This window comes from Thermobia domestica, chromosome 1 (genome assembly GCF_964235325.1).
Source record: "Thermobia domestica chromosome 1, izTheDome1.hap1.1, whole genome shotgun sequence".
Lineage (NCBI taxonomy): Eukaryota > Metazoa > Arthropoda > Insecta > Zygentoma > Lepismatidae > Thermobia > Thermobia domestica.
The window spans coordinates 297,032,975-297,044,507 of record NC_137454.1 but is presented as its reverse complement, the minus strand read 5'-3'; the positions used below and the strand labels follow the sequence as shown (position 1 = coordinate 297,044,507).

At 36.1% G+C, this 11,533-nt stretch overlaps 1 protein-coding gene across 1 annotated transcript in view; it reads right to left on the bottom strand.

Annotated features, from left to right (window-relative positions):
• Window positions 1–10,601: 10,601 nt before the first annotated feature.
• LOC145661587 (type II inositol 1,4,5-trisphosphate 5-phosphatase-like) overlaps window positions 10,602–11,533 on the bottom strand; it is a gene marked incomplete at its 5' end in the record, with an annotated part of 34,177 nt that continues 33,245 nt past the window's right edge. The window contains 1 exon segment of the mRNA XM_081726906.1: window positions 10,602–11,285. Coding sequence (XP_081583032.1) covers window positions 11,125–11,285 — 161 coding nt within the window.

Below are 11,533 nucleotides of genomic sequence, written 5' to 3'. Positions count from 1 at the left end.
ATTCTTTTGTTGGTAGGATTGCACAGAAATCGGATACAAGGAGTGGTTTACTTCTAGAAATATTTTCAGAAGCGTTTAGGTAGCCCTGAAAAGGGCTGTTTTCGGGAGTTAAGGCTGGGACATTAATATTGTGTCCAAGACCCTTCTGAATTTATTACACGCTCCATTCTTCTGGGCATGGAATCTATTACATGGGTGACAAATCTATCTCCTTCCCCTACCTCCAGCCATGCTTCGGAAACAAGATGCCACAGGTCATCCTGAGTTCTTGGTGGATCTGCCTCAGGTCAACTTTCCCTTAGAGTACGCTTCACTTCTGCCCACATATTTTCCATGAGATTGAGGTCTGCTCCACGAGCGGCCAGTCGATTAAATCAATCTCAGGATGCCCTGCGAACCATTCCTGAATCACACGGGAAGTATGTATTGGCGACTGGTATTGCTGGAACTGAATTACACCATCAGGCTGAAATACTCGTACAGATAGCACCATGATATTACTGATAATGTCTAAGTACTGAGCATTGTCCAGATGTCCTTCAATTCTATGAAGCTGTCCTGCTCCGCGACTGGAAATCCAACCCCAACATAAAATAGATACATGGCCACTGCGATTGCAAGCAGCCACATATCCATGGTCATATCGGGTGCCTCTCGGACGATACACAAAACGGCGTCCCTCCTTTGATGTTGTGAATATGGATTCATCTGAGAAAACTACGTTTTCCCAATTGAGACCCACATTCGCCTGTGCAAACGCGAGACGGTAAATTTTGTGGTCGCCTGAGAGTTTTTCCTTCACGGCAGCAACACGGCCACGTAACCCAGCATGACGAAGCCTTCGCAGAGCTGTATGCTTACTACCAGGAAAGAGAGAAACTTCCCTTAGCTGTCTAGACGTCCTTAGTGGGTCTAACCGGGCTTCGTTTACTAATCTCGCATCTTGGGCTTCGGTTGACACATGCGGACGACCAGGAGATCGTAAATTATCAGTCTGACCTGTAGCACCATATTTCCGAATCCATCGCCTTCCTGTAGAGGCCGGGACACCTACTCGCCTGCTAGCTGCAGTTGCAGAATAACCTTCCAACTCCCATAAAGTAATTACTGCTGTACGTCTATCCATAGTTACCAATGTTCTGAGCTGTGAGAAGAAAGCAATAGGTAAAAGCTAGTACCTGACGTGTGATTGGTTACTTGCACGACACGCCTATTGTGGTGGGGAACGACTTGGTCAACGACTCGCGAAAGAAATCTGAAAATGGTGCGCCGTAATAATAATATTAAAAACAGTTTTTATAAAGGAATTTTAATACATACGAAAAGCTGTTTAAAGAATGAATTGTTATACTGACTTTACACGTATGAAAACATATACCATATACCAAACAGATTGAGCGATATGATGATAGCTGTTTTGAGACAAACACTTTCGAAGTCCAACTTCGGGTATCTTCGGAAAACAGTAAACTAAAGCTGCTGGTTCGAACCTCCAAAGCCAACCTTAGTAATCGGGAAACGATGTACAGATATGTTTTTCCTTCTGTTAAATATAATAAGACATGTTCAAATGGTATTAAGTGTAGAAAAAAGTAACATTGAAATACTTAATGATACAATATTTCGAGACTATGTATTCACACTCTCGTTTCGTCATTGTGATTTCCATACGGAAAAGAGCATTTACGTATGAGCTCAGTTATATTTCAGAAGCAGCTTCCGAAAAGCGGTCATATTAGCTCAGTGGTACACCACCGAGCGCTTAAATCGTGAGTTCGATACCCGTTCAGGTGAAATTCTTTTATGATATTTTACTTTCCTCAATGCATGAAAATTATGTAAAATAGTTACATTACAATTCATCAGTTGTATATATCAGTTGAATATATATATATTCATATCATCAGTTGTATATATCAGTTGAATATATATATTCATATCATTTCACGACATAAGTAATTCTTATCTTTAAAATATAACATCTGAGGTATTGACAGAACGTCGGTGTGTTATGTGTGAATATTGAATACAAATTTAAAAAATCGTGTAATAGCAATAAATAAGTTATGTAATGTATTTATTTGCAGCTACTTTCATCGCAGATAACTTCTCAATATTCGCATTACAGCATTTAGGTAGAGCATATCGAAAATCGGATCGTGGTCCAAGACAAAAAACTAGCTGACCCCAAACTGTCACGCAAGAAATTCGCGAATCGCAAAAGTAAAGTGAAGAGATTGAGAGCGGCAATTCCTTAATCGCTCTCTCTCAACTCTCTCTTATCTGCATTTATACACATAAAAGTGTATGTATGTATGTTCCAACATAACTCATGCATGCCTAGAGCAGGGTTTCTCAACCTGGGAGTCGCGGCCCCTAGGGGATCGCGAAGATAGGCGGAAGAGATAAATATAGTTAGAATCTAATACCAGAAATTATTTTTAAATATTTTTAATTTTGTTCTGATAAGCATACTTTTATTTTTTATACACACTGTAAAGAACAATAAAAAATAAGTCTACTGAACATTTTCAAAGGGTGTAGAATTCGTGTTACTATTCGGTTCAAAGTCTCTTGTCGTCGCGAATTCTGTCGAGAAATTTGAAGCTTAAAATATACAAAACGATAATCATGCCTGTTGTTCTGTATGGTTGCGAAACATGGTCGCTTACTCTGAGGGAAGAACATAGACTGAAAGTATTTGAGAACAAGATCCTTAGACGAATATTCGGACCCAAGAGGAACGGGAATGGGGAATGGCGGAAACTTCATAACGAGGAACTACATAATTTATACGGTTTACCCAACATTGTTAGGGTCGCCAAGTCTAGGAAGCTTAGGTGGGCAGGTCATGTAGGTAGAATGGAAGAAAGTAGAAACGCTTTCAAAATCTTGACTGGAAGACCAATCGGAAAACGACCATTAGGAAGACCTAGGCGCAGATGGGAGGACAATATTAAGATGGATCTCGCTGAGATAAGAATACAAAGTAGAAGCTGGATCCAATTGGCTAAGGATAGAAGTCAGTGTAGAGCTTTTGTGAACGCGGCATTGAACCTCCGGGTTCCATAGGCCATAGAGTTAGTTAGTTAGTAGAGTTGTTTAAAAATGAATTTAAATCAAAGAGGTATGATATAAAACTAATGAGAACTGTATATAGAAATACTAGAAAAATACACATGCAACAAAACCTGCACATTGAAATACAATTAAAGTTAAAACCTAATGAGATACCTAAGCATGGTGTAATTTCACTAGTGCAGCAATGTCCGGTTCAATCTTCATGACGAACATTATCAAACCATTTTCAACTGATAAGCGATTTCTTATCTTTGTTTTTATGTTTACCATAAAAAAAACACACTTTCGCACAAGTACGATATAGCAAATGGAATTATTACTTTTAAAGCAGCAATCCCCAGACCAGGATATTCTTCTCTCCTCATCAGGCAGAACTTGTCCAAGTCTTCGTTACAAAAAACCAGTTGCAAAGACTTGTAGCATGATCATTCTATTATTTGGTCAAGAAGTTGTGGGCTTAGATCGGATACGTTAATGGCCTCTTCAATGAAGGAGTTTAACATCCATCTTGAACCAGCACCTTCGTCATTGGGAATATAGATATTACAGTTACTGTATCCACTGTCAGTGCGGGGCGCCGAAAAAAGGGGCCACACATTTCGGAGGAAGTGTGTTACTCATGTTAGGAAAGTACATGTGCACATGTGTAAAATAGAAGGAAAAACGTAATAAAATGTGCTCAAAATTAAGGAAAGGTAGGGCTTATTTTGAAAATGTTATTGAGCTTCGTGCCAACCATGGTGGTACTTCGTAGCTAGTCTGTCGACGTCACTCATATATACGGTGACATCGTACTATACTCTCGCCCCGGGCACTGATTTTCCATGGCACTGTTCACTATAAACAAAAAAATGGATTCTACTATTATAGAAATAGGTATGTTAAAAATCTCACACAAGCTTATTATAAAACAAATTATAAAAGGGTCGCTGGCAAGAGCGTGTGATAAAAGGGGATCGTGATAGGAATTAGATTGAGAACCACTGGTCTAGAGTAATTTTAACCACATTTCTTATAGTTTCAAAAAGATTGCTGTCGGGTTACCTATGGTGAATGGGAGGGGGATACATATAAAAGATTGCTAGAAAATGATCGATATTAGATTCATAGTTTTCGGGGTCGCTTAGATAAATAGTGAGACTTTCAATTTCGCTTAACTCCGATTAAGCTCTCATTAGTAGGGATGGGCACGAACGACTTTTCTTTGAAACTCGACTCGACTCGAAACAGACATCTTTGAGGTCTACTCTTGGACTCGGCGCGAAAAATATCTTCCAACTCGACTCGGATTAGAGTCAAGTCGAACCAAAACGAGCCAAATCCTGTGTGTAGTCCTACCTAGACAATACATAGACAATATTTATTCTATCATCAATTATACTACTGTTACTACAAATAATAATAATAATAATAATAATAATAATAATAATAATAATAATAATAATAATTATTATTATTATTATTATTATTATTATTATTATTATTATTATTATTATTATTATTATTATGACAACACCGTGTACAAACATGAACAATAGATGGTTAGTAAAGGAATACTAAAAGCTAGTTGACTGCCGACGTCGGTAGTCATGAACTCTACAAGGCAAAGATATCGTTCATTACTCTAAGCTGTAAGCGTCGGTGGACTACAGATGGTCAACTATTGACCTCTCGCCAGAAATTGGTGGCCCCGCAGCGACGATCCGTGGTGGCCCAAGTTCCATTTTGAACTTTACCACCAGCAGCAGAGACGCGATGAAACGCCAACGAACCACAAAATTACTCTCCCAAAATATGTCAAAATGCCTATATGTGTGATTTGTTTATATTTAGGTGAATCAAAAAAACACAAAACAAATACCCGGGGTGGACGCAAACTATCAATATTACGATTACTAGGCACGTGTTCTCCTGACTTCCCCACGGAAACGATCATAAAAGGCTTGGTTGTTGAAGGATAAATCATTGACGTCTTAATTTAGCCAATCAGACAAACCCCTACATTTCGAGTTCTAGAAGGTGATACCGTGAACCGTTTCAGATTTATTGCTTCCTGGTGGAGTACTATCCATGAGCAAAATTTGAGCATAATAGCCGACATGCATCTTCGGTGCCTCTTATCTTTAGTACAATTTTAACCAGAGATGGTGTGGGTCAATGAAAATTTGATCCACGACCCACCATGACCCACTATCACCCACCACCCAAATGCCCCATTGGCCCACTCTGACCCATCAACCATCGTGATCCACTCTGACCCACCACCAACTATGAACCACTCTGAACCATTGCGACCAACTCCGACCCACCAAAACCCATCGACATCAACTCTGACCGATGGCCCACGTCCTCCTCTCCATTGATTAAAGAGGTTACACTTGTAATAAAACAAGACTGTGAAATTATCACTTATCGGAGTTTGAATTTCTACCGTCAATGGCTCAAGCACCTCTCTGTTACAATACTGGTGGGTCTGACCTTTACGATATATAATGGCAAAGTGTTTCTCATCTTCCAAATTAAAATGAATTTAAATTTATCATATATAATTATTTCTTTGTTGCCTTACAGACACATTTCAGTAGAAAATAGGGTGAAATTTGAAAGTTTCAAATCAAGGAAAAGTAGACCAACGTAAAAAAAAAAAAAAAAAAAAAAAAAAAAAAAAAGAGAGAGAGAGAGAGAGAAACTAATTTTCTATATAATTAAGCATGCCGTACTAATTGAAAATGCCCATGTTACAAATTTTATGGACATTTTTCTCTAACTTTATGGCTTGATTGCCTTATGCTCGGAACGCTCCATACATTAAACACCAGCTTCAGCAATTATAAATAGAAAGCAGTGGGTATAAAATTCAAAAAGAACTTTAGTATGCATTACTCAATTTGTTTCTCAACTAATATCAATTGTTTTCGATTATTTTTACAAATCAACCCACTACCAATTTCCAATATATAGAAAATGCACCCCCGTCCCCCCGCCCATAAAAGATAATTTTAAAAAATGCCAGGACATATTTTCTTTATTTTTAATAAAGAGTTATATGTTGAATTTCAGCTCTCAGTTGAACGGCTTGTAAGATACTAAATTTTTCGCAAAAATTCGGACTTCTACTCCCCCTAAGGATATGTATTATAATGAAAGTGACACGCGTATGGTAACTTCCCAGTTGGGAATGGAGCCTGATTATATACCAAACGTCAATTCATTTGACTTTGCAATTTGACCGTGATGATTACGCAGACATAGTTACTTTCAATTTTTTATGATACATATCCTTATTTCATATGTTACAGATGATTCAAAAATATTTTTTCAAGCAGTTAGCTCCTCTAGAATCTCACAGGCTGCATCCCAAAATCCAACTCCTACTATCCTATGACAATCCAAAAGTGACTGAACTTTTTTTTATTAGGAACAAATGACAAAAGAAAAATGGAGATCTTGAAAGTAAAATGTAGAAAAGCTCGGTGCCCCCAATAACTACATATTTCTCCACCCCTTCATCCCGAACTTAAAAATAAAACTTAATTCGAATATGGTTAATTAGTGAATTTATTACAGTTAAATTCCACTCACTACATGCTACAGCTACAACTATGTAACAAAAAATAACAACTGTGAAACATGTTCTGAATTACTATTAGATTTCTTACGCTATTATTAAACATATTAGAATAGTAAAAGAGGATTGTTCGTGAAATAGTATATTTGCTCTTGATTTATAACTTTTTCATACGGAAAAAATTAAAATATTATTCAAGTTTTAAACTTTGCACTCTGCAAATATGTTGCCCTCTAGGCAATGGGACTAATGTGAAATGTGGACTAATGTGGACTAATGGGAAATGCTGCACTGTTAGCGGCGCTGAAAACTTACGATTCGATTCTAATATCGAATGATTTCGATATCTTTATGTCGCTACGTAACCACCCTGGGTGCTAATGGAAGCTTAATTGGACTTGAATTGAAAGTAGAACTATTCACCTAAGCGACCACGAAACTATAGATTCGATACTAATATCGACCCGTTTCTAGCATTTTTGATATGTATCCCGACAGTACTCTTTTTCCAGACTGTAAGAAATATAGTTAAAATTGCTCTAGATATATCAGAATTATGTTGAAATACACACATAAATCCACTTTTATATTCTGTATAAATAGAGAGTGAGCGAGCGAGCGAGAGAGGCCGACTCAAGGCATCACCACCTCCACATTGCAAAAGCATATATCAGGAATTGAATTGAAAATCTATGTAAAGACTTTCTGCTGTGGCATGCTTCATAAGGACAATTCCAGTCTGCTCACGTGACCTTTGGGGTTCATGAATTTTTTTTGCGAGCGTTCCGACTTTGGATTCTCTGTTTATACCTTCTGTTTATGCATCGAATAACTTTTCAAGAACATAAATGACATTCTGTATTATGAATGTTGAGGATTACCCTCTATATGACAAATAGCTGCAAATAAATACACTACATGATTTATTTATTGCTATTGAACGAGTTTCTTAACTTGTATTTACATCCTCATATATAATACCGACCTACTGTGAAAATTATCTCAGATGTTATATTTTAAACATAATAATTACTATGTTCTGCAATGATTATGTTATATATACACAACTTATGTATTCTAATGTAATTATTTTATATAATTTTTCATGCATTGCGGAAAATATAATTTAAAAAAAAGGATTAGCCTAGACGGGATTCGAACCCTCAACCTTATGATTTGAAATCCGACAGCTTACCAATGAGCTAACACAACCTTCTAGCGAGGCATAACGGATCTCAAGATAATTATGACATTCATATCCATTACAAACGCTGTTTCTGTTCTACTTTGACTTTTATTTTAGTACTCAGGCGATAATTATGTTCTATTTCTTAACTTTGAGCATTCTTTTACATATGGAAAGATTCCTTAACGTATTTAAATGTTCCATTACGTATGGAGAGCTAAATGACAAACAAGCATGTGCTAACATTAAAAAAAAAAGGTTTCGAAATATTGTATCATTAAGTATTTCAATCAATGTTGCTTTTTTAAACACTTGGTAACAAGTCTTATTATATTTAAAAGAAGAAAAACACATCTGCAAACTTTTTCCCGATTGCAAAGGCTGGCTTGGAGGTTCGAACCTGGCTTACTTTTTCCCGAAGATACCCGAAGCTGGACTTAGAAAATTATTGCCTCAAAACACCAGTAAAGAATGCGCTCTACCTTTTTGAGACAAGGTGTACATGTACGTAGACATCTTGTCGAGTAAATAAGTGTGTATAAAGGTGTAGACATCTTGTCGTATATGCAGAAAGTTGATTATGTACGCTTCTCATGGTTAATTATTAAAAACCAGTTAAGAAAGTGTTAAAAGCGTTTTGAATTATTTTGAAGATTAAGTTAGATACGAACCAGGAGAAATCCCTTATAGGTTTTCCGTTGAACAACCTGACTGGCTTCCAGAACATCTTACGGACGTAACTTTTTGTGAACAGCATGGTAGATGGTTGGTTTGGGACACACGGAACTAGTGATAATATCACGCTGTGTGGATGGTTTCTTTGATCACGTCAGTGCTTTAATTCAGTGCAGCACGAGTGATGTCAACTTCACTGGGTTCATTTCGGACATGGATTAGTCGATGATGCAGATAGGAAATGCAGGCATATCGTCGCACTATGGCATTCACATTGGAGTATTCAATAGCAAATCTGTGTTCGTGGCACTGTTTAACTAAGCTGGAACAACTGAAGGTACATCGAAAAGGGCTACAAATTAGTCTTCCCAGGATCGATTTACTTTCGGTGCCATTACACTTTGCTAGCACACACATCATACACTACTGTCTCCAGTGGTGCACCTTTTATACTTCTGCACTCCGCTTGTGCGTTATCGTGACCTTTACATTTCGTCTACGTGAATTTAGTCTTTGTACGATGCGAATCAAATGAAGATTTGAAGAACTGATGTTGACATATTACCACTCCATATTTTACTTTTCGTCAAGTTAACTTATATTGGAACTACAGTGTCCTACAAAGATAACGCGAAAGGTTCTGCACAATGCAGCGAAAGACTGAGTTTCTTAGGTCAGAAAGCACTTACTTTACTATTCAGTTCCCTTTTAAGTAAATGCAATTTGTCTAACATTTTTCCAATGAGTAAATCCCACCCCTGAACTGTGGTTCTGTAAGGTCTGCTAAATATCCATCTATGGCTGCTATAATCTCTTCAGTAGTCTCAAAACATTTTCCAGTCACATTTATTTTATTTATTTATTTTTAGACGTGGGAATAAGTAGAAATCACAGGGTGCAAAGTCTGGTGAACAAGGTGGATGTTTACACTTCAAGTCCCTCAGTTTCCCAATTACCAAAGCACCTTTGTGGACAGATGCATTGTCCTGATTCTTTTTCCTTTGTAATCCAGGCCTCTTCCAACGTATTTTTTCATCTGGTTGGTTTGGAAGACTTACATGGTATTGGCTAGTTATTGTTTTATCCACTGCAAGATAATCAATAAAAATAATTTCTACATTACAAAAAAAAAAAAAAAAAAAAAAAAAAAAAAAAAACTACCCATAAACATAACTATGTACAGTACTCCTTTTTCTGATATGGCTATGGCGTCAGGTATTTTATAGTTATAATGAAAAATGGAGGAAAATCCGATTTTTAACACCAATTCCTCTATAGGTGCGATCTGACAGACTGAGCACTGACTTCAAGAGGGAATGTATGGCTGTTTAGGAAGCTGACCCGATACGTAGTGGTTAACACATCGACACGATATGCCGAAGATCCCGAGTTTGAGTCCCGGTTCAGTCATAATTTTTTCACTCTTTATGTATCAGTGTATTATTATATACAGCATTAATCGTCAATAGTCCAATACCATATTGTGCATTCTCTTGATGTTTTCATTAGTTACAGTTTTGGGACATTCTTCGTGTGGATCATCTCCTAAAGAAATACGGCCACGTATAAATTCAGAAATGAAAACACTTTTTACGAACATCAACCAAATATGGATGAACTTTCGTTGGCGATAAACCGTCCAAAACAAAGAATTTTATGATGACACGGTATTCTAGTTTGTCCATTTGAACGAAACATACAACACATCTACTTTCAAAAGCCGTATAAACGAAACTATTTGGAAGATCAGGTTTGACACTTGACTTTCGTTACATGTACGAACATAACAATATTAACATTTTATTGATATTACCGCCATTTCTGTGCAAGACAGAACTTTTTACCTTGCCCACGTAATAAGCAGTAAATTTATATTGAATAATAATAATCATAATATCACCACCAGTCCAAGAAGCTCACCCCAAAATCTTCCTGGCTGAATTTCGTGCCATCAATTTCCAAAGTAAACTTCTATTTTTCAAAGAAAGTTTCTTTTAGGGCATTACTTTGACAAATTAACTGTTGGTTTAATAAATCTTTTCAGAGCGATTACTTGTATTATATGATAAGGTTGTAAATAATATACAATACTGGTGGTCTAAAGTTGAATTTTACTTTAAGAAATTACATATGTTTAATAATGACATTCATTGTCACTATTAATAATTTCAATGATTTAATAACTGCATTTATACATGTATGAACACAAGAACTGGATTTACAAATATATACAGATACAAGGATAACTGTTCATGATGGATAAGTAAATATATTCAGAATCCCTAAAAAAATATTGAGAGAGAGAGAGAGAACAGGAGAAGTGATGTATTTTGTATTAATTACTGAAAATCCTTAAAAATAATACTCAGTACAATACATTACTAGCTTGTGAAATAACGACATGGTAATGAAATCTTTGGCATGATTTGAACGACGAATACGAGATAACCCATCAATATTATTGAACTTTTTACTTAAAGACTATACTTACTTTTTTCTCTTTATAATAAATACAGTAAATTGTTCATATTCGATAGAAGTTTATCTCTTATGTACAAGAACAAAACTATCACTAAGATATTTATTACTTTTTTACAATATCAAACTGCACATTTCAACGACCAAGTATGAAATCACTTTGATCATTCACTAAAAAATGGTACACAAAGTTGCCTTTCTTCCTATCTATTGCTTGTTGATTTGTTCTCCCTCTTGTCGAATTATCGCCTCTACTTCGTGGTGGATCACGAAGAAAAATACCACCGAACAGGGTAGCTAAAAAAAATAATAATACAATAAATAAATAAATAAATAAATAAATAAAGGAATACTAAGTACATTGTCATAAAAATAGATACAAACATTCATAAGAAGAAAATGTATGTTTCTAATGTCTATATTTTAACTTAATTGTCGCATGTTATTTGTTTTGTAATGTAGTTTTCTCAATACAACGCTAAACGCATAATTTCCAATTTGCTTTCTAAACACAGGACAACTTCCAAACATTTAGCAATGTTCCT